At 48.9% G+C, this 26896-nt stretch overlaps 1 protein-coding gene across 2 annotated transcripts in view; it reads left to right on the top strand.

Annotated features, from left to right (window-relative positions):
- CRMP1 (collapsin response mediator protein 1) overlaps nt 1-26896 on the top strand; it is a gene marked incomplete at both ends in the record, with an annotated part of 69786 nt that overhangs the window by 25470 nt on the left and 17420 nt on the right. For both annotated transcript variants that reach the window (XM_080830630.1, XM_080830631.1), the window contains 4 exons: nt 3092-3276; nt 7488-7652; nt 20374-20435; nt 22474-22554. In XM_080830630.1, coding sequence (XP_080686756.1) covers nt 3092-3276; nt 7488-7652; nt 20374-20435; nt 22474-22554 — 493 coding nt within the window. The remainder of the gene's footprint in view (nt 1-3091; nt 3277-7487; nt 7653-20373; nt 20436-22473; nt 22555-26896) is intronic.

Below are 26896 nucleotides of genomic sequence, written 5' to 3' on the forward strand. Positions count from 1 at the left end.
GACCTTGCCTTAGTCAGTGCCGGATACGAGAGGTACCAGGAGTATTGATAGGAAATGTAGTAGAGGAACCCTGGCCTGTCAGGCGGCAGGACCTTGGGCTCTTGGTCATAGTACAGGCTGGAATGAGAGGGAGAGAGGCAGAGGTGGTGGGGGAATGATGTTTCTAGGTCCACCCCCTACTTTGATACAGAGACAGCCACTCTGGGGTGAACTCTGTTTTTGGGGGCCTTGGGGTTCTGGGGCATGGGGGTAAAGGATGCTGACCCTTTTGTGGGACCACCTACCCACCGGTCACATGGGATTGAGGTTAACTCTGCAGGAGCCTTACAGTCCAAGATGTGTATATATGAAGCAAGTGCTTACCGGGCAAGCTGCATTTATTAAGTGCTTGCTGTATGAGTGAACACCTGGAGTCTTGGGGACTTTGGTAGACCGAGTTGTTCAGGAAATATGCAGTGTCCACAATTCATTATTTGTCAACTCCTCTTAGTCAGAAACCCCTTTTTATTTGACTCTGTATCTCCTCCCCCCACCTCACCAGGCAGAGCAAGTCTCTGGATGGTCATTTGGAGCACGGAGCCCTGCTGGCTGGGGGGAAGGGGTGGGAGTGCTGAGACCCAGAGGGACCGCCTATACTGACCCCAGGTTCAGCCTGGCATAAGGAGGCTCAGTTATGCTCCTTCCCTTTGATTGAACACCAAGAATTCTCCTCTTTTGTGGCCATTTGCCCAGTTTTCCTAAAAGTGTGTCAGCTGTGTTTGTGTTAAATCGGTTAGGATTCATTGAAGGTTCCATCCAGTTTGCGAGGGCTGGTGACTCAGTTGCTAGCCGTGGAGCACTTGTGTGGGGGGCGAGGGTGGTGTTGGGGGTGCGGGGAGGGAGAATAATTCTGGCTAATTCACGGAGCCTCCTGTTCCGCACATACTGCCATTGAGAACCATTTGCATTCTTTCTCCTAATGCACTGACGGTTCCATCTGGGTTAGTCCCAGTCTGGGGAGAACCTGCTCCTTCGATGTAAGAGAAGCCGGAAGGCAAGTAAGGCTGGTGGGCAGAGGCTAGATATTATATTAGACTTGGGGGGACCTGGCTTGAGTCCATACCCACCACTGACTTGCTGTGCAGCCTTGGACAAGTCAACATACCTCTCTGAATTCCATTTTCCCCCTTTGCAGAATGTTTCCTTCCTATAAAGAGAGGCAACTGTCATGCCTTTAAAATGGGCCCCGAACGGTAGTACTTGGCACCGCAGCACGGTGACCGAGTCATACACCCACTCAGGCTCCAGGTACCCACACGTGGGGCTGTGTGTGTGTATAGCCCAATGCCCACTCTGGGTCACGCCCAAGCCTTTGCCAGCATTAACCATTTGAACATTATCCCGTCTTCTCGAAAAGCCAGTTGAAGCATGAAATGAGATGATCTGGAAAGTGCTTAGGAGAGCCGGCTCTCAGGGGTGACCTGCTCCCGGTGGAAGTTTTGGGGCATCTCCTCCTGGACCCCCTGCTCTCCAGCTCCTGACATATCTCCATGTGTTTGGAGCTGGGCAGTAGAAGGATCGGGCACAGCTGGAGTCTGCAAATCGAGTTGGAGGTGACAGAGGGAAGGACTTTGGCGATTGAGGCAGCAGCACTGTGCTTGTGGGCGTCATCCCTGGCCCCGTGTTTTTGCTAGACTTATTTTCAGTTTCAGAACAGAGTACGATGCCCCAGTTCTGTGGGAGAGCCCAAGAGGAGCCCTCTTCCCACCCACCATAACTTGCTTAGACCAGCCCTGTGCGGGGGTCCAGAGGGGCCAGGATCGTCCACTTCAGCTGCTCGGGTGTGGATTCTGTTTGGGACCTGACATGGTGGTCCCTGCAGCAACACTTGCCTGTATCTTCATTACGGGTGTTTTCTGTATCTTCAGTATTGTTGCCTCATCTGAAGAGTTCAGAGCCACTGTATTTTTTTAAATAAAAAGTGCTCCTGTTCAGACCTTGTGGTCTGCGCCAGGCATTGACCTTGGAGGCTCTCGTCTTTGTCCTGGTTCTGGCTGAGCCTCCCCTCCAATATGTCTCCTGCCTGTGGTTCCAACAGAGGAAACAGCTGCCACCACAGGGGACAAGTCTTCCAATTTCTTGGGCTCTTCTCCCTTCTCCCTCCCTTTGGAATTTCTCCCCCTTCTGGCACCTAATGCACTGGGGAACAGAAGGGATGTCAGCAGGTTCAGAAAAACTCTGCTGTCCCCAGTGTGATTGCCTCCAGGCAGGCATTACGATGTTCGATGTTCGAGGCTTTTTCTTCCAGGGACTGGGAAGTTAAGTAGCTTTCCTGAGGTCAGTGCTCAGGAGAGTGAAAACGATAATCCCAGTTGCCTGTCTGCATTGGCTTGCCACGGCTGGTGTAATAACGTACCACACACACTGGGCAGTTTAAACAACAGATGTTCATTCTCTTGTGGGTCTGGAGGCTGGAAGTCTGAGATCAGGAGGTTGGCGGGTTGGTTTCTTTGAGGCCTCTCTCTTCGGCATGTAGATGGCCATCTTCTCCCCGTGTCCTCATGTGGTCAACCCTCTGTACGGGTCTGTGTCCTGATCTCCTCTTTTTACAAAGACACCAAGCCTATTGGATTAGGGCCCACAGGGACAACCTCATTTTACCATAATTGTCCCTGTAAAGGGCCAGTCTTCAAATACAGTCACATTCTGAAGTCCTTAGGGTTAGAGCATCAATATACAGCTTTTGGGAGGGTTCCACTTCAACCCGTAACACTACCTCTCATGGTCTGCAGAGCTAAGGGGACTGTACACCCTGTCTCCTGCAATCTGGATCATCAAAGTGGTTGATAAAAGTGTGCGAAGAACTCTGGAGTTCTAGGCTAGTCTGAGAACCTTTGCCACCACCATCCCCTGGAAGACTTCCCAGATTCCTGGACTGGGGGAGCAGCCCTTCTTATACTCCCTACCCCTGCCTGAGCATTCTCTGTCTACCCAGTGCCCTGCCTAGGACCTGGCTCAGGAATGTTTACCTAATGGAATTGAAGCTGCACAGTTGGCTGCCATCTTGTCTTTCCTTTAAGAACCAAAGGCCATTTTGGTTGTTTGTTTCCAGACAAATAGGAGAGAACTTAATAGTTCCTGGTGGAGTGAAGACCATTGAGGCCAATGGGCGGATGGTGATTCCCGGAGGTATCGATGTCAACACGTACCTGCAGAAGCCGTGCCAGGGGATGACCGCTGCAGATGACTTCTTCCAAGGGACCAGGGCAGCGCTGGCAGGCGGGACCACAATGATCAGTGAGTTGAACCCCTGCCTTGGGCACATGGGCAGTGATTTTGGTCCGTCATCACCAGTGGCAGCAGAAACACCGCATTCTCAATCTACACCAGGCAATTTGCTCAGGGGACCAATTCATGTAATTCTCACTACAACCTACCATAGACTGGCACTGGTGGTATACAGAGGATTTTATAGGCAATCCAGACACTTAAAAGTTGAGATTATTTTAATGCATTGGAAGATAGATAAATAGCACTAGCACATCATGGGTGCTGTTGCATAGGGTGAGATTGAAATTAACATTTAAATTTTTAGAAATGGTGAGCTGATCTAAAGAAAAGTATTAAGGAAAGAATGATATGGTTTGTAGGGAAATAAAGTAAACAATTCCTGAACCTGGTGTGCACATGGCTAAAGTTTTGGGACAAGGGATATAGGTGTTATGAAGAAAGATGGGAGAGGAGAGGCTGAAAAAAGTTGCTGAAGGTGACACAGTGGGAAAGTGGTTATTCTAATCAGTGTTGGTGCAGTAATGCCAGGATAACGCTGCATAATGAATAGTCTCCAGACTTCAAGTGTTACTTGTTTCTCTTGGTCAATGATCAGAGGGACTAGGAGCAGGATGGAGTGATTCTGCCTCAGGATGTGGGTTGGGTTCAGATGGGCACCATGGAGCTCCCACCCTGGAACCAACACCCAGCTCAACCATGCCCTTCTCCTGGCAGACAGCAGAAGTACAAGAAGAGTCTGGTAGAAACTTGCCACCCCTCTTACCACCTCATGTCTTCACTTACATGCTGAAGTTCTGTTGGCCAAAGCAAGTTGCATGGCAGAGCCCAAAGTTCCTGGGATTGCACTCTGCCCACTATGAACCCTGGTGAAGGTGGGAGGGGAGGAGGCATTGTGTATAAACAATGCCATCTAGCACAGAGGTTTCCTGGGATGCTGGATTCTTCTACAGTATTTTGCAGTCTCCTGTGGTTTTTGAAGTAGCTTTTCTTTCTTGGATTCTATTTTATTTTATTTTTATTTTTAATTTTTTTAAAAGATTTTATTTATTTATTGGACAGAGAGAGAGAGAGAGAGAGACATGAGCAGTGGGGAAGGCCAGAAGGAAAGGGAGAAGCAGACTCCCTGCTGAGCAGGGAGCCCAACACAGGCCTTGATCCCAGGACCCTGAGATCATGACCTGAGCTGAATTCAGACACTTAACCAACTGAGCCACCTAGGTGCCCCTCTTGGATTCCATTTTAATAAATTATTTTAATTAATAAGCAACAGTTGATTTTCAGTGTTCTTTCAACTGTTAGGCTCTCTGGCTGCCCATCTCTCTCCCTCCTAGGAATCCCTTTGGAGGTATGCTGGGCTAGAGTTGGCCATGGCAGGTGGAGCTCATGCGTCAGAGCCTCCTTGTCCCCCTGAGTCAGGAGCGGAAGGCCCGGCTCAGGAGGCAAGCACAGTCCTGGTCCCTTCTCCACAAGACAGCCTTTTGTCTGCTGGTTGGGAAAGTGGGAGGAGCCCCAATGTTGGACCTGGATGGACTTGGACTTGGACCCCAGCTCTCCGGGTTTGATCCTGATCACTGCCACTCAGCACCAGTATGACTGTGGGCAGTATTTAGCTGCCCTGTGCCTCAGCTTTCTCATCTGTAGGGTGGGCTTTATTATCTGAGTCTCTTCCAGCATTGCTGGAAGACACACATGAGGTTCCTGGGTGTCGTGCATGACATGTGGCAAATACTTGGAGATAGAAGCTCACACAGTGCTGGGAAGTGGAGAGGGAAGTTACAGGCTCAGAGGACCTATGCGGAGTAGAGGACAGAGCCCCAAATCAAGAGTCAGGATCTCCAGGGTCCTGCTTTGCTCCTTTGAGACCCTTAGGGCAGGGGCTTTATCCACCCCATCTGGAAAAGGGTGATTTTCACAATGTGTTTCATGGAACCCCAAGAACCCGTGGAAGCACTAGGAAGACCATCGTGAGGGGCGGGGAGGTTCTGAGTCCCCACCCTATGTTGTCATCCAACAGATACTTATTGAGGGTGGCTCTGTGCTACGTGTTAGGGGAGGGAAGTACCAAAGTGGACATGGTGCTGGTACCCCAGTGGTTGCAGTCTTATGGGGAGTTACAGATCATGTATAACTATACGCACATGTCTGTAATCTGTGACTAGGGCTACAACATAAAGGGGTGCAAAGAGCTTTGAGCTGAGGGGCGGAGAGCTCAGGGAAGGCTTCCCTGAAAATGCAGCATTCATGCAGAGGTCTGAAGGATGAGTATGAATTCACTGGGTGAAGAGGGTGGAGGGGAGCAGGGCTCCAGGAAGAGGGAACAGCATGTGTGAAGCCCCTGTGATGGGAGGACACAGCTTGCATTGAAGAGTCAGAAGAAGGCCTGTGAGGCATGAGTGCAGAGATTCAGAGATGGGATCGTGTGAGGTAAGACTGGAAGGTGAGGGTGGTCCTGATGGGTCTTGATGGCTGAGGTAAGAATTTTGGACTTCTTCAAATGGGCAATGAGCAGGCATTGAAGCTGCTCATCATTCCTTCAAGCAAGGAATGATGCCATCTGCTTTGGGTTTTAAAGAGACCAGAATAGAGTGGCCTAGATCAGATGTGGCTAGACCAGGGGGAAGTGATTGTAGTAGCTCAGCTGACAGAAGAGAGTAGCTAGGATGAGTGTGGCCATGGAGATGGACAGAGATGGACAGCTTTGGGGATATGTATGAGGAAAATATAAGTACTTGGTGATGAGTCAGCCATGGGAGTATCTGAGAGAAAGAAAGTGTCAAGAATGACCCTTGGGATCCTAGCTGTGGAATTAAGATGGTAGTCTCAGAGCTGAGGAGGTTGTAGGGACCAGATCTGCAAGGGGAAGGGGGAACGATGTTGCATGAGGCTTGGAACATTTTAATCTTGACGTGCTTTTGAGTCTTCCTGGTGGAGAGGTCAGGGAAAGAGCTGAGGTCAGAGTTCTGCAGCTAAGAGGGAACGGTACATTTTAATGAGCAGGTGCATTGAAGGGTGGACCAAGCCATAGGGAATTTGACCATTTAATGGCCAAGTAGAGGCAGAAGAGTCTGCAAGGAGACTGAGGAAAAATGGCCACAGAAGTAGAATAAAAGCGAGAAAGCCATGTCATCATGGAAGCCAAGAGGAGGGAGTCATTCACTGTGTCCCAGGAGGTCCATTGGAGTCAGGACTGGAAGTTTCCATTAAATCTAGAAACATTGAGATTGAATTAAGTGCAGAGGCTGATGGTTTCGACAATAGAGGAATGAGTGGGCAGAGAATAAGGCTACACTTTATAGAGGTCTGGCTGTGAAGGGTGGATGTTAGGGAAACAGAGTAGTAGCTAGACGGATATGCAAAGTCAAGTGGGGTTTAAAAGTCAGGCATCTCCCCTTTCATTTCCTTTACATTTAAGATTTTATTTTGGAAAGAGGTGATGAAGTTAACATGCTTTTAGTCTATAAGGTCTTGTGTACCTTTCAGCTGTGGCAGCATGGAGTAGTGGGAAGGGGTTCCGACTGCAGCTAATGGGACACTGTAGGTCTTCTTCCTACCATTTACCTAGTTGTGTGACTTTCCACAAGTTCCTTACCCTCTTTGAGCCTCAGTTTCTTCTTCAGCCACTGGAGATATTAATATTCACTTCACAGGATGGTTGTGAGGATTTAATGAGATAATTTATGGAAAGCCTAGCGGCTGTGTGGGAGGCATAATAAGCATTCAGTAAATAGTTGTAATACTGCTGCTGTTGCTGCCGATGACAATGACAATGACAATGGTGGTGGCGATGTCACTGCTGATGGTTATGGTAATGATGGTGACAGTGATGGCAATACTGATGATGGTGGTGGGAGTGATGATGAACAGGGTGGTGATGATGATGGTGATGATGATGATGGTGATGATGATGGTGATGTTGATGATGGTGATGTTGATAATTGTGATGGTCATGGTGGTGATGATGTTGGTGATGATGCTGATGATTATGTTGGGGATGGTGTTGATGATGGTGATGGTGTTGATGATGGGGTGATAGTGAGGCTGATGATTAAGGTGGTGATGATGATGATGTCAATGGTGATGATAGTGATGATGGTGATGATGGTGGTGATGATGGTGTGATTGTGATGATGATGGGGTGAAGAGGCTATTTGAGGGTACCATTGGAATAGCTCAGGTCCTATGCATTTTGGAATGTGATGCATATTTTTCTTTCACAGTTGACCATGTTGTCCCTGAACCTGGGTCTAGCCTTCTGACCTCCTTCGAGAAATGGCATGAGGCAGCTGACACCAAATCCTGCTGCGACTATTCCCTCCATGTGGACATCACAAGCTGGTATGATGGTGTTCGGGAGGAGTTGGAAGTGCTGGTGCAGGACAAAGGTCAGTTAAAGCTTCAGAATGGGGGTATAGTTCTGGAATCCCTGGTTCTTTGGTGGGTCTCAGTATATGGACTTAAAAATCCCTTTATCTGCATTTCTTGTGAGTCCAGCTATGAGCTATGCACTGCTGCATATATGATGGAAAAAGGAGATCCTCTTTGAGGAGTCTGTCCTCTTCTCCTTCAAGCTCTTTGGATATCCCCCTGTTCACAGAAAAAAACCCGATTTTCTTAGCCTGGCACTCAAGGCCCTCAGTGATCTAGGCTCATTTCTCTTTCTTTACCGTTATCTTGGATGCATCCCCTGAAACCTGCTGCACTGCTGGGCCTCTGCTCAGGCTCTACTCCCCCCTTCCAGGAACGCCCTTTCTACCCAGCTACCCAAGATCAACTTGCAGCTTCTCCAATTTCCCCAATCAGAATTGCTTGTTCCTTGAATGTCTGTATCAGGTTACTCTGGGGGCACCTTCTCCATTGTTGTTGGCTTATGGGACACTGGTTCTCTGTCTTGCTCTTGTATTAAACCCTGAGCTCTCTAGGGTGGAGGGAGGGAGATTGTGTCCATCCATCTCTGTATCCCACCCCAATTCCCTTCTGTTTGGACTTACACCACGTGTCCCTGCACAGTGTAGACACTACGGTGTGCATTGTGTTGAAGTGAATTGAACTGAAGATACATGAAGCAAAGAATAGGGAAAAAATGAACTAGGGCGGGAATGGTCAGTCTGGAGAGGGGCAGTTCTGGTTGCTCTCGGAAGAGGCAGCTTCAAATGAAGGAAATGCTCTGAAGAGAATGCAAGGGTGTTTTCCATTTTTAAGATAACATCTGCTGTGTTTTCTCATTATAAAATTATATTTGCCCCGTTGCAAAAAAGTCAGAAAATCAAGAGAAGGAAAAAATCTTTTTTCTTCTTGAGCTTACCCCAGTCGCTGCTTACATTCATGTTAAGGATTATTGCTTTCCATTCTCTGTCGATTTGGATGATTTTCTCCTTATATAGTTATATGATGGCAGTTAGGTGGAATCCTTCTATTTTCACTTAACATTTTATGAGTAGTCATTACTTTTCATTAATAACTTTTCAGGGCTTGTAATGTACAATGTAATGGTTAACTTGCTTAGTTATTTTCTTTTTATTGGGCACTTAGGTTTTCTGTTTGCTCTACTCGAAGTAGTGTTATGGTGAATATCTTTGTATATAAACATTTGTTTGCATTTCTAATTGTTTCCTTAGATTTCCAGAGATGGAATTACAAGGTCAACGTTTTAACATTTTTCAAGACTCATGACACTTACAGCCAAATTACTTTCCTGAAAGATGCACCTTGCATGCCCATGATCCCCATGTCTCTAGCTCTTTGCATGCTTGTACCATTGGGTTGTATTTCTTCTACAAAATCCATGCAAATCTGATAAGTCAAATTCAGTCTACCACTGTTCACTGCTGTTCTTTTATCATTAATTATGATAAATACTTTGCATACCTTTCTATGAATGTCTGGTTATGTTCTTTGCCCTCCCATGAGTTTGGGTTTTGTCTGTCTGAGTTCTGCATATCAAGAAGGCACTCCATTGCAGTTGCTGTGAATCACACTCTTGTTTTGTACAGAATCATAATCCAATCACAATCCAATCATGATCCATAATTTACAACTTTGTATCTCGCTTTTCTCACCTAACGTTAAATCCTGAGCAATTTCCCACTTACCCCATGGACTTCATCACATCGGTTTTAGCAGCTTGGCTGTGTATGGGGATGTGAAGAGTCAGGTAGAACACCAGGATCGCAAAACCGTCTCAGGAGAGTCCCACAGCTCTGTCAGCGAGGGGCACCTCGTGCAGTCCTATTTATTTCATTGTCTTAGAAGAGGACGAGAATTCTCTTCCCCTGACCAGACACTTGCAAGGAAATGACTTGGAGAAGTTTTTAGGTGCATTCATGGTTTTAGGTGTCTGACTAATATCATAGAATGTTTTCTATTGATTTAAGTTTCAGAATTAGGGCGTGTTTATTCAGAGACAATATGGAAGTGTCTAAAGTAGAAAATGATAATCAAGAATTTGTCTTTCCAGGCATCTTTCCTATTTGTTTAAGTGTGTCCATACTCAAACACACATAATTCTCACATGAGCAGACCTGTATTGTACATTATCTTGCACAATGCTTTTTTTTTTTTCCACTCAATAAAACATCATGGCTCACCAGGCCTCTCCATTTAGCAATTGTGTGACCTTGGGCCAATCACTCAACCTCTCTGTGCCTCAGTTTCCCCAGCTGGAAAATAGAGGTACTAAAAAGGTTGTTTGGAACCTCAAATGAGAGGGTATAGATGAAGTGCTTAGAACACCGTTGACCCTTTGTAAAGATTCTGTATTTTTAGTTATTACTTTTATCATCATTCCATCATTTTTCATAAGACCCCCAGAGTGTTCAGTTTTATGGAGGTACTGGGTTGATCTCCTTCCTATTGGAAAATTTTTAAAAATTGTCTTGTCAGGGCTCACTGCAAGCAAATTCTGAGGTGGAGACTGGGGTGCAGGAAATGAGTGTGGACTGGTTTCCTTTTGCTACTGTAACAAACTCCCCTCCCCCATTTGTGGTTTAAAATGACCCAAATGGCAGTTCTGGAGATGGGGAGTCTGAAGTGGGCTTTAGGGCTGAGGTCAAGGTGCTGGGGGCCCTGGGGGGAGCCCTTCCTTGCCTTTTCTGGCCCCACCAGGCTGCCCGCATGCTGACTGGTGACCCCTCACATTGACTTTGACTTCTCCCCTGCTTTTCCTTAAAAAGGACCCTGGTGATCTCACTAGGCCCTCACAGGTAATACAGGATGATCTTTTATCTCAGTCTCCTTCATTTAATGCCATCTGCAGATTCCCTTTGTTGTGGGAGGAACATATTCATAGGTTCTGAGGATTAGGGTGGGGACATCTTTGGGGGGGATGTTATTTTGCGCCACCCCCCCCCCCAGGATCAGCCACTGGGAGCAGAGCCCAGAGAACAAGATCAGCCGCAGGGAGCTCTGACACCTGGACACCCTGCCACTGGATCCCAGGGAAGCCAAGGGGGTGGGGACTTCATAGCTCCTCACCAGCCAGGCATTGGGCGAGGGGGCATGACCTTGAGCTAGGCTGCTCTGTGCAGGGAGGGTGATTCACACAGGGTTCACTGCTGAGGGTCATCTGCCCGCGGTTCTCCCAGCAGCAGGGTGTGGGAGGATCCCAGCAGACGGGCTGCCTGGGTTCAAGCCTGCCCTCTGGTGTCCTGGCCAGGTGCTGCCGGGCAAGTCCCCATGCTGACCTCTCTGGGGTTGTTCAGCGACACTTCATCCAAAGCACCTGGGCTCTGGTACCAAGTGCAAACCCCACTGTCTGAGCTCATTGTTAATTCTTCACCCTGATGCCAGGTCTTTGTTGTCGTAGAAAACCTAGAGGGAGGCGGGGGGGGTGACTTTTCTTAGGTACCACGGAGGCTGAGCTACTGAGTCCAGCTGAACCCAGGCATAGGGGACCTCCGGCAGGGCTTGCTGCCCGCATGTCTCTTGATATATCCCATGGGGAGAGAGGAATGGGGTGCCCTCTATGGAGAGGGGTCCCACTCCGGCCTGCCTTGGTGATGCAGGAAGAGGAAGGCAACCAGGGCCAGGGGCTGTGTTGACACTGGATGGTCTCTGTCAGAGTATCAGACTGCCTGGAGAAGGGCCGGTGTCTGTGCGGCCACCCACATGCATGGGGACCTCAAAAGAAGAGCTTTGGGCAGGAAACTGCATATCTTCTTGGGGGCCCCGCACCTGCTGCCCAGCTCCCCCGTCCCAGGAACCCGAGGCAATGTGCTCCCTCAGGCAGGATCCTCCACACTTAGCCCCTTTCCTGCTGGGGGCTTCAGCCTCGTTTGTTGTTCGGTGGCCCCTGGGCTGCCGCTTCATTGTGGTGCATCTGAGACATGCAGGGAGGCCCCAAACCAGTGTCCGGCGGTAGAGGCCATCCTCAGGGATGGGCTCAAATAACCACATCTCCTAGAAGCCTTCCATGCTTGCTCGGCACTCCAGGCAGGTGTCCCCTCGGAACTCCCACGGCCCCAGAGGGGGCTTCTCCAGCAGGGCTGTGGGACTCAGGGCTCTTGCTGTCCTCATCTGGCCTCTGGACTGAGACTGTGTAGGGAGAGGTGGGCTTTTCTCTTCTCTATTCCTGGCCCGAAATGGTGTCCCTCACTTGTCTCACTGGTAGCACGAGGCACTCAGAGCAGATCGTGGGTTCTCCTCCTGGGCCAAGGAACTCTTAAGAACCTGCCAGAGCCAGACCCCAGGCCTGTGGAACCCAAATTCCCAGGGGGATGTGTTTGCAAAGCTCAGGTGTTCTGATACAAAGCAGGGTCAGGATCGTTGGCTCAGGGACTGTGTGCGCCCCTGTGTCAGGGTTTTAGGAAAGACCCAAAGGAACATTAGCCTTCTGTGACCCCCAGACCCGAGGTTGGGTCTCAGGAGACCCAACCTGAAGGAGACCCCAGCACCCGAACCCTTGATTTAGGATGGGTGGGCCAGCAAAGTGCCCTCCTCTGAGGCCCCGAGGGTTAGCACCAACAGGCTGTAGGGGTTGCTAGGACCAAAGGGTCTGGAGAGGAAACAAGATAAGAAATTTGAGGATCCCCAGTAGAGGCTGACCCCTGTCCAGGGCACTTGTTCTTGCCCTTTCCTTCCTGTTGGCTAGACCTGTGTCCGAGGTTGGGGGGATGGGTGACAAAGGATACTGTTGTCAGTGCTCCTAAGTGCACGGATTCCTTCTTACCCCAAGGCAAGTAGCACTGTCCTGAGCCTTGGCTCAAGCCCCTTCCCCTCCTTTGTGCACTTGCAGCCCCATCAAAACACGCATGGAATCATCTCCAAGCCCCACCCAGCCCTGCCTGGTCTTTCTCCTTCCCAAGGTGCTCCGTGAATGGTGGTGACCTCAGGGCTCCAGTCCAGGCTCACCTTCCTGTGGGGCCCTACAGCTTCTGTAGTGTCCTCACTATCCAACTGCCTGTGACCCCGATCCCAACTCGTGTGTGATACGGCCCCCAGGATGCCCCCAGGGGACTCAGACTTATTACCAGTTTCTCCCAAACCCATTACCTCTTCCTGTGAACTCTGCTATCTGAGGTCCCAGAGGTCCCCATCTCCATGGGGGGCACCCCTGTCCAGCCATTCCCTATCTCTCCCTCCCCCATCCGTCACTGGATCCACGCCTTTGCATTTACAGCAGTTCAACTTGGACTCTGGGTCTCCCCCCAAGTCCCTTCCCGGATGTGGCACTCACTGTGTCTTGTCCAGATCCCTCCTCAGCCTCATCCCTGGTCTCTGTCTCAGTCTTATCCTGCTGGTGCATTCCAGCCATGGATGTGGGATTTAAAAAAGCAATTAGTGTGAACACCTGGAGTGGCTTCCCCAGTGTCCCCAGGCTCAGTGCCAAGTTGCTCATGTGGCTTTCAAGGGCTTTCCCCCAGATGCTTGCACATAGGAGTGATTCAGTAAATAATGGGGAGCTGAGTTCCTGAAAGATGTCTTACTGAATTCTGTACCCCAAGTGTTTAGCACACGTCTGGCATAGAGTAAATTCTCGGTTAATACTTAGTGCATGAATGACCAAGTTAGGGAAGAAAGAGAGGGAGGGAGAGGAGGAGGGAGGAACATGCCTGGTCTCCTTTCCTAAAGCATTTTTAGCACACCCCCTTCTGAGTCAGAGGGCTTGCCCAGGAATCTTGATGGCCATCATCATTGGACTGTACGATCAAGGGCAGGATATTTTCAGGACAGTAAATCAACGTAGAGCTCATATAGTTCAGTCTGCCTGTTTCAGAAATGGAAACTGAAGCTCAGAGAGATGTAGTCCCTTCCCCAGTGTCACATAGCAGCTAGCACTTGGACTCAGCTTTCTCTGATAGAGCTGCTGCTAGTGCTTTTGGTATCTTGTGAGAATTGCAAAAAGGCACCCTCTTGGGGTGCTCCATCGGAAGGACATGCCCTTCTCCCAGGGCATGGGCTTGGCAGCTGGGGCTCAGGCTGGATTTAGCCTCCTTGGACATTCTCTTTGCTGGGAGCCCTTAGCCAGAGCACAGGTTATGACTCCTCAGCGCTGCTGCCCAGCCCCTGACCTCCTTGCCAGGTGCTCTTTACGCTGCATTCAGGCTGCCAAAAGAACAGGTCGACAGCGCATCTCCCAAAGACAAGTTCAGCCTGTGGGATATGAAAGCCATCGCTCAGCGCTCGAATCCATCTTTAGATCAAGCACTTTATGGCTTGTTTTAGAAATCTCAACATATAAGAGGAAGTTATTCTAGAAAACGGTGGTGCCAGCATGCTGTGTGGACTTGGCAAGGGAGAATGGCTATGGGATGGGATTTTTTATAAACCCCCGACAGGGGAGTCCTGCCTGTGTTTTCTGAGCCATGGACCCCAGCCACTATTAATAGTACTTATTGGTTTTGTTGGATGGTGGCAGCGTTTCAGTCTCAAATAGAAACTTAAATTAGAAATTATTGAAAAGAAGGGAGGGAGAGAAAAAAAACAAACAAACAAGCCAGGCAAAGAGGAGAGGAACTCACATTGCTGGGCTGTGTCACTTGGGTCAAGTGTTTAGCCTGTGTCACTTGGGTATGTTCTAAGAACAGCAACACAAAGACAATGGTGTCATTACACCATTGGTATGAACCTTCTGGATCTTTCTGCAGGAACTTCCATAGTCTATTGCATTGCCCTGTGTATCAGCTAGCTTTTGCCGTGTAAAAAACCATACAAAACTCGGGACTTAAAATAATAATCATTAATCACCTCATGACTCTGTAGGTTGGCAGCTACGGCTGCAGAGGGGTTTCTCTCCTGATCTCGCCTGGGTTCACACACTCAGACGTTTGGGCCTCAGTTGGGATGGCTGGGGAGATGCTCCACACATGATCTTGTGTCCTCTAATGGGCCCTCTACAACCTCTTCTCTTGGTGGTAGTGCTCCAATGGGTGAACATGGAAGCTGAAAGCCCTTTTGAAGATTAAACTTAGTACACACATCATCATTTCAATTGCGGCCTGTTGGTCAAGTCATGTCACAAGAATATCGCAGATTCAAGGGATGGGGGAAAAAGATTCCACCTCTGAAGGGAGGAACCTGGAAGAATTTGTGGCCATTTTAATCTCAATAGTGTCCTATCTGGCCACAGTTAGTATAGTTCTCTTTCATTCAACATACTCTCACCTCTGCAAATTTCCATTCAGTAATGGTCTCAGGTTCAGAGTCTAGGATCTCGTGATGAACATCTATGGAAGATGTGGGTGAGGTTTCTTGGGCATGGCTTCTCTTGATCCAAAAACTTATGAATTTAAGAGATAAGCTATGTGCCTTCCCACCCTAGGCACCCCACATATAATGGTGGGGCATGGACAGGAACCACCACAACAAACACTCCCATTTGAAAAGAGAGAAAGCAAGCGATGCGTGGTCATAATCCCATCGAAATTCTGGAATCCAGCTGGACCCATTGCCGGGCCGACCTTGGAGGGTAGAGAATATTCCTTTGTCAGGGCCAGTCTTTCTCCTTGGGAGTAGTTCCCAAGTTCAGGGGTTGGCAAACACCAGTCTGTGGGCCAAATATGGCCTGTGGCCTGTTTTTTATGCAGCTCACCAACCAAGAGTGTTTTTACATTCTTAAGGGTTTTTCAAAACAAAACAAACAAAACAAAATAAAAACAATGACCAGAAAACAAAGAATATGTGACAGAGACTACATGTGGCCCACAAAACCTACAAGATTTACTCTTTGGCCTTTGCAGAAAAGCTTCCTGTCCCCAGCACTAGACCATTGTTTGCATAGCTCAGGCACTACCCTGGGGATTCTTGGCTTGACTGTTGGAGACATAGTTCAGTTTTCATAAAAATGGCCCACGTTTGCAGCTAAGTACTGTTTTCTGCCTTTTTCTTACCCACAGAAAGTTGGTGGCCAGGGGCCCTTTTCATTTTGAACAGGCTCAGTTTCTTTTGGTCAAAGAGGGTACAGTTTTCTTAAAAACATTGTGGGTTTTCAATGGATTGCATTATAGTTCACTCCACCAGACAAATCTTTTTCTGAGACAAGCTTCTCTCTACCTTAGATGACTATCAGTGGTGACATGGGGTGATGCCTTCAAGATTCTTGGAAGTCCTTTTGTCTGGCCAAGGAAGTTTACTGGGCACCACCTTGGGTTTTTAGGAGGTCTTAACAAAGAGTTCCAGGCACACCCTTAATGTAATCTTTACCCTGAGGTCCTTTTTTCCTTTGAGAACTATTTGAGGGTTGGGAAGCGTAGAGATGAGAAGCAGTCTTGTGTGTCCACTCAATTCCACTTGCAAACTGAACCGTTCCTTGTCTCTCCGGTCCTATTGGATGCCTGTCTTCTGGGGTTTCATCATACTCTGATTAGCCCCTTAAACAACATTCTTCACAGAAGTCATTTCAGGCAGATTCGCAAATTCTCTGGGTACGTCATCACAAGTGGCAATTTTTTCCTCTTGTGTTGCTGCTGCCTAGTATGAGTGGCCCCTTTCCCACCCTCCACTAACAGTGTGTTGGCTATTTTTCCCAGCTTGTGGCCTTCAGTCTCCTCGGGACTGTTCTGACCTCTACCTACCACCCAGTCCCAAGGTCAATGACACATGTGTTAGATTTTGGCCACTGCAGCGCCTGACCTCTAGGCAAAGATTTCTGTATCAGCTAGCCTTTGTTTTATAACAAACCACTCCAAAACCCAGGGGCTGAAAACAGCCACTGGTAAAACCACAATGAGAGACCACCTCAGACCCATTAGAAGGGCTGTTATAAAAAAACAAAACAAAACTGAAAGTACCAAGTGTTGAGAAGGATATGGGGAGATGGGACCCCTGGGGTACCGTTGGTGGAAATCCACACCGGTGCAGCTACTCTGGGAAACAGCATGGAGGGGCCTCAGAAAATTAAACGTAGAAGTACCCTATGATCTAGCAACTCTGCTTCTGGGTATTTATCCAGCAGACTTGAAGGCAGGGATTTAGAGATATTTGTATACCCATGTTCATAGCAGCATTAGGCACAAGAGGCAAAAGCTGGAAGCAACCCAAATGTCCATCGATATGTGAATGGATAAACCAACGTACATCTCCACGGCCTGTCCTCCAGCAGGCTCTCCTGAGCCCCTTCACGTGGGGCTCCAAGGTGAGCGTGAAGCCCCGAGGCGTGGCTTGGAGCCAGCATGGCACTACTTTCACCCCATGCCCTGGGTCAGTGCGGGTCTCCAAACCAGCCCACGTTCAAGGAGTCGGGAAACAGACTCGGCCTCTTGGGAGAGAAAGAGTCACCGTGAAGCTTTTTTGAAACTTTAAAAAAATTTACCAGCCAGTTTAATTTCTTCCTAGCTCCCATCGCTGCATGGAATTACCTTGCTTACTTATCTGCCTATGATTTATTCCCAGTAGAAGGTAGACAGGCATCCTTCCTTCCTTGTTCACACTCTATGTCTCATTTCTAGAATGGTGATCATGCATAGGAAACACTCAGTAAATATTTGATGAGCGCGAAAATAAATATTCCATGGAAAAGAGCTTCGGGGGTCCAATATGTTTGGGAAATGCTCTCTCTCTATTCTGTTCTTGACTATTCTTAATGCACGTGATCATGTGAAAATCTGTGAGAAGCCCTGCAGTAGAGGAACCTGTTTACTGTGGATGAATCCATTCTTCTTCACCAGTCTAGATATCAGCATCCCCGGGTTTGACTGCAAACAATAGAATCCCCCCAGAGCTTGGCTTCAGTTTAATGAAACAGATTTGCCCCGGTGATAGTGACGTGCATCCAAGGATCCCATGCCAGGGAGTCTTACCCCGTGCTCATCTGTGCTTTCCTCTTTGAGCCAGCTCTGCTCTCCCCTCACCCTTGATCTGTGTTCTCTGCTTCTATACCCACCATGCTGGAAGGCAGCAGCCCACTCTCTGTCTGGGTGTACATGTCCGTTTCAGAGACCAGCCAAGTGTTTGGGGGTGTTAAATGGGCCTTGTCCCTCCTGCCGGCTCAGCTCAGCATCTGCCGGGTACCCAGGCCTGCACTAGTATCTCTGGTCTGGGGTCACATGGTATGGACAGGGCTGCTTCCAAGGTTACGGGGTGGATCGAGTAGGAGGGGTTTCTGAGAACTGGCAGGTATCATGAATGGGTTCACATCGAGTAAGCTGTCAACACAATCTTTGAGAATTGGTATTCCATGCCACCTCCTTGGAGAAAAGCTAGGATGATGGCATGTGTGAATTTGGGAGGTTTGGGGGAATTCCGGGGCTCACCGTGTTTCCAAGGCCCTGTTGCTAGGAGTGGAGTGATCAGGCCAAATACATGGGAACATTTACTACTCCTGATATGCATTGCTTAATTGGTTTTTTAAGCAGATGCAAATTGGTATGGAGGAAGGACTCATTTTGACTCACATTCAGTAGCACTGGGCAACATATTTTGAAATGTGGTATAGTACTGAGGTTTTATTTTAAATTACTTTGATTACAAATAAGACCAGATCTCTCTATTTTTATTAGCTGCTTTTTTTTTTTTCATTTTCTTAAATTGTCTCAAAGTACTGTTTACCTTTGGGGTTTTTGGCTTCTTTACTTTTATTTTAATGTTTTTAACATAAAGCAGAAACAGAAAAACCACACAGATTAAAAAAATGTGGCTTTATGAATTATTATGGGGCTACCCCGCTCAGGCAAGAAATAGGACTTTGCCAGATGCCGCCCAGTGGAATCTCCAAGGACCCCATGTCAGTCATGACACCCTCCTCCCCCCAAAAGTAACCACTGTTGTTTTCTAAATAAGAGGGTCTTTTTAAAAACCTCTGTTAAATTTGTTGCAGATATAGATATATTTATGGTGTTGGCTGTTTGCTTTTTGTTTTGAGAGTTAATTTACAGAAGGTTTCCACTGATAACCATTCAAATCTGTTGTGATTTTTTGAGACGGCTTTCAATGTGAGATGACTTGACCCTGTCCACTCGCATGTAAGACGAAGTTTTAGGATGTACTCATTAAATTTACTATGTTTGCTAGTGCATTATTTCTGCTTTTATTTGTGTCGTTTATTTCTAATTTCTGGGGAACTTTCATTTTTTTTTCTTAGATTTCTTATCATGAAAAAAATTCTTTTTTTTTTAATTAATTAATTTATTTATTTATTTGTCAGAGAGAAAGTGGGAGAGAGAGTGAGCGAGCAGAGGCAGAAGCAGAGGCAGAGGGAGAAGCAGGCTCCCTGCCAAGCAAGGAGCCCAATGTGGGACTCGATCCCAGGACACTGGGATCATGACCCGAGCCGAAGGCAGCTGCTTAACTAACTGAGCCACCCAGGCGTCCCATGAAAAAGAATTCTTATCATGGAAGCTGACTAGGTTAATATTTGCTTCCCCTTGCCTTAAAGAAATAATGACGCAGTCAAAGCTATGAAGCCGTGAGCTTATGTCTCACTTTAGTTTTAGTTTTACCTGTTTACTCACTGAGCATTGATCTGTGTCTCTGCACATACTGAGTTTTTTTCAGATTTAAAAAAAATGATCTTTATAAGGAATGCAGTATCAATTAGTTGTCTATGACTCCTATTTAAGTCTACTTGATTAATTAGAAACTGATGCTTTTAATGTTAATTTCTGTATCTAATTTTTTTCCTTAATTTTTTTTTAATGATTTGGACAGGGAATTGTTGTTGCCGGGGCTCTCTGCACAAGAAAAGATCTTTGTTTTGTCTTCACCGTTATTTTAGTATAAAAGAATTCTCAATCCCATTTAATACTTTTGCCCTGAATGCATATTCTTACCCAGACATTTCTGGATTCCGTGACAAACATTAAATGCACAGCACATATTACGTGTGTGCCAACTGACATAGTACAGAAGAGGTGGTCCCTGTCCTCATGCACCTGCCAGGTGTGTTAGGGAGGAGTCTCCCACGTCCCCTGCTTCCTGCTGGCCTGTCCACACAGCACATGAAGTCCTGTCATTTCAACCTTCTAGAATCCCCCACCCCAACCCCTGCAGCTCCCGCCCTGGCTCACAGCCTCAGCAGCACCTGTCCCCTTGACCTTCAGCATCCTATTCCCAGCTGCCATGTCCCTCTGCTGTTCTGCGGACCCACCCTCAACACTGCTTCCAGGACAGTCTTTCTGAGACAAGAAAGTCTAATCGTGTCACACCTTGCTTTAAAAACACATGCTCTGGCAGGTAGTGGTGATGCTTGCACAGTATTTTGAATGTAGTGAATACCGCAGAATTGTGCACTTGAAAATGGCTGTGACGGCGAGTGTTGTTGTATGTATTTTATCATAATAAAAAATAAGTAGGGGATCAAAGAGAGCATCAAGCCGTAGGACACTTCTAGTACCTTCACATTCTATGTCTTTTCATCCCCCTTACCGTTCATACCCATGAACACCCGCCTCTCTGTCCGAATAGTTCTCCTCCCTCCTCCTCTCCCTGCTTCCCTCCGCCTCCCCCTCCTCCCCTTCTTCTCCTTCTGATTCAGCCGTGTGCCTTCCCTGGAAGCCTCCTTTGACCGCCCTCGCCTGCACGTCCAGGCTGGGTTCGGTGCTCCCGCTGTGAGGCCCAGTGACACCCTTCTGTCCTAGCAGTTACCACTCTGTCTTGTGATCATGGATTTACCAGAAAGGAATGTTCCTTTTTTCTTAAATGCATTCTTCTGTTTCCTTTTTTATCTTGGAACAGGTGTCAATTCCTTCCAAGTCTACATGGCGTATAAGGATCTCTACCAAATGTCTGATAGCCAGGTGGGTCTGCCTACACACCCTCTCCTGGGAGAAAGAAGCCACTCTGATGGGCAAGGGAGCTGTCAGAACGGGCAGGGGAGAGCTCTGGGTGCAGGTCCTGGTTCTGACACGGCCTTGCTATGTGACTTGTGTCGGTTCCCTTCCCAGTGCTGGGCCTACATCCCTGTCCGGCTACTTGAGTGGGGTCGAGAGGGGGGATCCCTTTGCATGGCGGTTCCCAAATCCACCTCATCCTTAGCGTCATCTAAAAAGCTTATTTAAAAAAGACAGACTCTTAGGGGCCCCTGGGTGGCTCAGTTGGTTAAGCGTCCGATTCTTGGTTTTAGCTCAGGTCATGATCTCATGGCTGTGGGATCGAGCCCCATATGGGGCTCTTTGTTCAGTGGGGAGTCTATTTGAGATTCCCTCTCCCTTCCCCTCTCACTCACTCTCGGTGTCTCTCTCTCAAATAAATAAATTAAATCTTAAAAAAAAAAAAAGACAGGTCTTAGATCCCATCACAGACGTTCAGGGCAGGGCTCAGGAGAGTGTACTTTTCTAAAAGTTCAGCAGTTCATTCTGGAGTTCTAGTAAGCTTGGGCACCATGTCATTAGTTCTGACCCAGAGGGGAGCCCTGGCTCTCTCTCTCCAGCCAGTCCAGACTAAGGTCCCTCCCTCCCTTAATTTTCTCACCTGTGCAGTGTGGTCGTCTCTGGGTGGGCTGGCTTCCAACACTGTCGTGTGGGTGAGAGGAGCTCGTGAGAATGGTGCTCTCGTGGTGCATGCAGGGTGTTGAGGTCATTGTCTCCCGGGCACCTGGCCTTCTTACACCACTGGGACTCTGGGTTTGTCGTATTAGCATTGCCCTGACCTCTGCTGGTTAAAACAGTGGGGCAGTGTGGCGGCAAAGGGCATGGATCCTGTAGCCAGACTTCTTGGCTGCAGCCCTGGCCTTGCTGTGCGTCCCGAAGCAGCTTTCCCAACCTTTCTGTGCTTTAGAGTTGTAAGACCCCCTGCCTCCTAGAGGTCGTCAGGGGATTGAATGAGTTTCCGAATACATGACTCTAGGACAGCGCCTGGCACACACAGGGGCCCTGAGAAGCTATTATTCCTCATGACCATGCAGTTGGACATGAAGGAGGACGCATCCAGGTCTCACCTTTCAAAATAAACGCTTGGAGTTACAGAGAATAACTTACCCCAAGGCGCCCTGGAGGCCTTTGATGTGTCACCGAAAGGCTAAAATCGGTTCAGTTTCATGACAAAGTAGCATGTGTCTGTCTGGCATAACGTGTTTCATTCTAACCACCAAAGCTCCAAGAGCAGATGGAGTTCAGCCATGGGGGTCCTGGAAGGTGCTTCCTGCCCCCAAGTACCCACCCCACCTGGCCCACCTGCCATCTGCATCTAGAAGCACACGTCCTGGGGTGGGGTGCTGTCTTGCATGCATGCAGAACAAAGTTAAAATTCAAGAGGCCCTGGAGAAGGGACGTGGCGGCTCTGGTCCTCATGGTGGGCACGTGTCTGAGCACAGATCCCCTGCAGGTGGGAGCAGGGTGGGGGACGGGGCAGGGCCTCTGCTGGCCAAGTCAGCATGTGTGTTACCTGTTACCAGAGTTGTTGTAGAACTTGGCCCACAGCCCAGGCTGAGCACGCCTAGGTCCACAAGTTGAGTAGACCTGAAACCAGGGTCTCAGCGTGGCTGTCCCCAGCAGCAGCTGCAGCCACCTGAGTGGGACAGAGCCACATCGAAGGCAAGGAGGCACCATGGGCACTGGGACCGAGAGCATTTCCTGCGGTGCTGTGGCTTCGCTCAGTTCTGCCCTTCCCCCAGCCTGCTGCTCTGGGATCCGGAGGGTGTCAGGGTCAAGGGGAGACCCTTTCCAAGGCTTAACTTGTTGAGCAACACATTCCATGGGTATGAACAGAGCGGCCGCGTTGCCTCTGCAGGGGCGGGAGGATGACTCCGTGAGCAGAAGAGCCCTCTTTGCAAATGCTCAGGTTCTGACATCTTTATCTCCCCTCCCCCTCACCCCCACCTGGTTGCTTCTCCCTCAGCTCTATGAAGCCTTCACCTTCCTGAAGGGGCTGGGCGCTGTGATCTTGGTCCACGCAGAAAATGGAGACTTGATAGCTCAGGTGAGTGGCGTGGCTGTCCACGGTTGCCGCTCCGGTCCGCATCCCAGTGCTGTCATGGTGTGATCAGAGGGGCAGAGACATTGGTGAGCAAGGTGGCTAGGCAGTGAAGGGTCAGGCCTAGAGCTGGATGGTGGCTCAGAGGCTCCAGGTATGGGTCACGCATGCACCATCTGCAGGGGGCTCTCTGCACAGTGGGGACGGCGGAACTGCCCCGTGAGCCTCACGGGCTTGCGTGAGGGACAAGTAAGGATCGGCTGGAGGGACTCTGCAAACATGGGGCATGCCAGAGGTGAGGTGCATGGGAGCTAGCATCGCTCATCATCTTGTAGGACTTGGGAGGAGTGTAATGGCGGGACCCCCGCCACCGCCCAGCCCACTGACCACAAGCAGGGAGCTCCACCCCTCCAAGGCTCCTGTTCTTTGTACAGAAGCACCTGCCTCATGAGGATTAAATGATATCATGTATGTGAAGTCCAGTGTCCGACACACAGTAGGACGTAGCCATGCAAAATTTTGGATGGGGAGAGACATGAATGCATTTTGACCCTTCTGGCTGTAGGATGGAGAATTTGACAGGAGAAGAGTAGAATCAAGTGACCAGCTAGGTTCTCCTCCTTCAATTCTCAGAAGAAATGAAGACGGGAGATAGAGCAGAGGAAAGGAGCACAGTCCACGGGTCTCGTTGGTTGACCGAATGGAGAGGAGGTGGAAGAGGTCAGGGGCATGGGTTGATCATGACATCACAAAGCAAGATCGTGCATACTGGAAAACATTTGGACACATCTAATGAAAGTAGTTAATACAAGGTGTGATGTGAGGGAGTTTATATATAGTGACGGTCACCACTACATCACAGATATGACACAGATATCACCACTTTATAGGTAGAGAAATGGGGCTCAGATATGCATAGCTCGCTTGATAACATGGGGCACAGAACCGGGATGATACGGCAGTTCTGAGCACAGCGGGTCTATGCCTCGATAGTTAAGTGCATGAGCTCTGATGCTCGCTGGGAACGTCAGCTCTTGGCTTCTTAGTTGGGATTACACAAGGGTGTGGATCCCAGGATGTGAGAATCACGGGGGGCCCTCTCAGAGGCTGTCTGCCAGTCTGTCCTCTGACCCCTAGTGATTGGGATCCTGCTCACACGCAGAATACATCCATCCCTGTCCAGGGTCCTCCAAATTCCCATTACAGCACCAAAGTCTGGAAGTGTCTAAGTCAGATCCATGTGTAGATGAGGCTCTTTGGGGATAATTCCTACAGTCTTCAGGTCCCTGGAGCCAAAGAGGCAAGTTATCTGCCTCCCCCAATGTACACTCAACATACAGCACACAATGGTGGGGGGACATTCCTTTTCAAGAGGGAAAATGGAAGGCTTCAGGAGTGGGTCCGTAGCTGTTCTGAAATGCAGTTGGGCACTTGCTGGCTGTTCCTTGATTAGGTCCCAGAGGCTGAGAGTAGTTCTGCATGACTCTTGGCTTCTCCTTCGGGGCTCTTGGTTCATCCCCTCACTTCCCATCAGCCATCCTTTCCGTGAAAGGGAGTGCGTGCTTGCCACAGAGTCTGCTCCCTGCCTGGTACAGCTGGGAGGTACAACTGCTCCCTTTCATACCATTCAGCCCAGGCTGCCTGGGTTTTACTAAAGTGAATCTCCCAGCCTTTGTTGGCTTCCTGTGACTCCTTCCATGGTTCACACCATCAGACAAAAGACACCCATGGTTTTCCTTCTGATAAGCCTACTCCTGCCCTGCTCACACCCTGAGCTCTCTAGAGGCCCTCTTGTTGGAGGGGCTCTGGGGTGCACTGTCAGTCTCCTTACAGGGCTTTTTTGGTGACCAATTCACCCCGAAGTCCCCAGCCTCCATCTTTCCATTCTTCAGCAACATTTTGGGGCCATACTCCACTTTTGTCTCTGGAGTATTGTCTGCTGCTTATGTCCTGGATTTTATATTTGCTCAGAAGACTTTTTTCTTAGATTTTTAAAAAGATTTAGTTATTTGAGAGAGAGAGAGATCATGGGAGGGAATGGGAGGGGCAGAGGGAGAGAGAGAATCTCAAGCAAACTCCGTGCTGAGCATTGAGCCCAACCCCGGGCTCAATCCCAGGACTCTGAGATCATGACCTGAGCTGGTCAAGAGTCAGACACTCTGACCGACTGAGCCACCTAGGCGCCCCCAGAAGACATTTCTTGATTGCACTATCTTTTGCTCTTTGGAGAAGCAGAGAATTTGCAAGACAATCACGTCCTGGTTCCTTTTTTTCTTTTCTTTTTTCTTTCTTTCTTTCTTTTTTTTAAAGTAGACTCCAATGCAGGCTTCAGCTTCCAATAACATCCTCATTCCCTTTCAAGCTCTCCCTGCCAAGATGCTCAAGGTCCATCTTTCTACCGACGGTCCAGTCGTTCCAGGCCACTTCGCTCTTTCTCTAGTCGTGCCTTGGAATTCTTCCAGCCCGCGCCCTCCTTGCACTGCCTGGTCCCAGAGCCACCCCCACAGACTCAGGTGGTTTTCATGGTAACACCCTCATTCAGGCCACCACCATCTACATGAGTTCTCTGTGGCTGCCTCACTGGGGGTCCCGAAACTTCGCATGTGAAAGCAATAACTGTTTATTATCTCAGGTCCCGTCCCATGGGCCCGGAGCCCAGGCGTGGCTCAGTGGGCTCTGTTGCAGGCTGCAGTGAAGGAGTCAGGCAGGGCCATGGCCATCCTCAAGGCCACACTGGGGCGAGACGTCTAGCCGCAGTCCAGTGCTTGTTCTTGGAATTTAGTTCTTTGCAAGCTCAGACGGATGCCCTCTGTTCTTGGCTGGCTATTTCCCGAAGGCCGGCTTGGTTCCTTGCCCTGAGGGCAACCCCAGCAGGGGTGCTGGCTTCCTTCTGAGTGAGCAGATGGGAGAGCAAGGGGGGAGGGTGAGCAAGGTGGAGGTCACAGTCCTTTGTGACGTCATCTCAGCAGTGACAGTCAGAGATATGGACATCTCTCTTGTCCATGTTCTATTTGTTAGAAGCAAGGTGCTAGGTCCAGCAACCTAGGGGTTACACAGGGCATGGAGCTATGAGGTGGGCCTGTTGGGGGCCTCTCAGTGATCACTGTAGAATACCAAGGCAGGAATAGGTCCTAATGTGTTCTCTCACTGATGGATACTGGGGTGGTTTCAAATTTGGGGACTGTTGTGTATCAAGCTGGCATGAACACTCTTGTTCGGCCTTTTGTTAAACCTGGGTTCACGTTTCTGTTAGCGTCTACCTGTATGCTCAGCTTCGGTCGTAACTGCTAAACCTCTTTCTAGAGCAGACAAGCCCCACACGCCCACGAGTGAGATGTGCAGCCAGGCGCCCCCAGCACCTGGGCTGGACGTCGGGGAGGGGGGTGTGGTCTTAGCTTTCCATGCTGCCCACGTAGGATTTAGCTTTCTCAGTTCCAATAAATGTTGCCCTTTGCTCCTCTACTTTCCAGGTTCCCAGATTTTGTCTTCATTGTCTGCTCTGCATTCTCGTGGCTTTTGGGTACCTTTCCTGCCCCTTCTGTGGGGTTGCAGAGGGGGAGTAAAAAGAATGCACGGGCTCAGGCCACCATTTCTATCCTGTTCCAGTCTTCCTGTGATCTGTGCTTTCCTCCATGAGAGCATCTTGTGTCTTTCTGCTCTCTTCCCTTCTTCGCTTCCTGTCTTCTTCACTACAGAAATAGCAAGGGACGGTTAAACAGTCTGCACACTGATCTCTCCATGTTGTAAGTCATTGTGTAAATAGTATACAGAAATACTCTGTAAGCACTGTCTTTGGTAGCTCGGATTATCCCATCGTTTACTGAAATCTACCCCGGCTATGAGATCTTGACATTTCCGGTTTACATTCTTACAATAAAGCTGAAGCTTAATAACCTGAGATGCGGTTGAAATTATGGTGTTTTTTTTCCCCCCTATGGCTGATAGGGATGGGGACCCATGGCGGGGATGTGCCCAAGAATGCTGCAGAAACCACGCAAGAGACAATTAGCACAGCTGACATCTGGCCAATATAAAAAACATCTTTTTTTTTTTGAGAAATTTTTTTTATTTTTTTGGCAAGGAAAGCTTGAAGCAAATGTATTTGAATCTGGGGCATTAGCACAGGGAGTCATTTCTAGCTCTGCGGTGAGCTGGAGTACAGGCTTCCTGCTAGAATGGCTGACACTGGGAAGAGGAATGATGAGAGCCCCCTGCCAATGAGTGAGCTTGGCCGCACCCCCGGTCCCGTGTGGTCGTCTTGCCGGCTCCCTCACTGACTCCATGCAGAAGCTCTAAGACACAGGAGCTCTTGTCCCAGAGCTGGGATAAGCTCTAAGACTCAGCTGCC

This window comes from Martes martes, assembly GCF_963455335.1.
Source record: "Martes martes genome assembly, chromosome: 2".
Classification (NCBI taxonomy): domain Eukaryota; kingdom Metazoa; phylum Chordata; class Mammalia; order Carnivora; family Mustelidae; genus Martes; species Martes martes.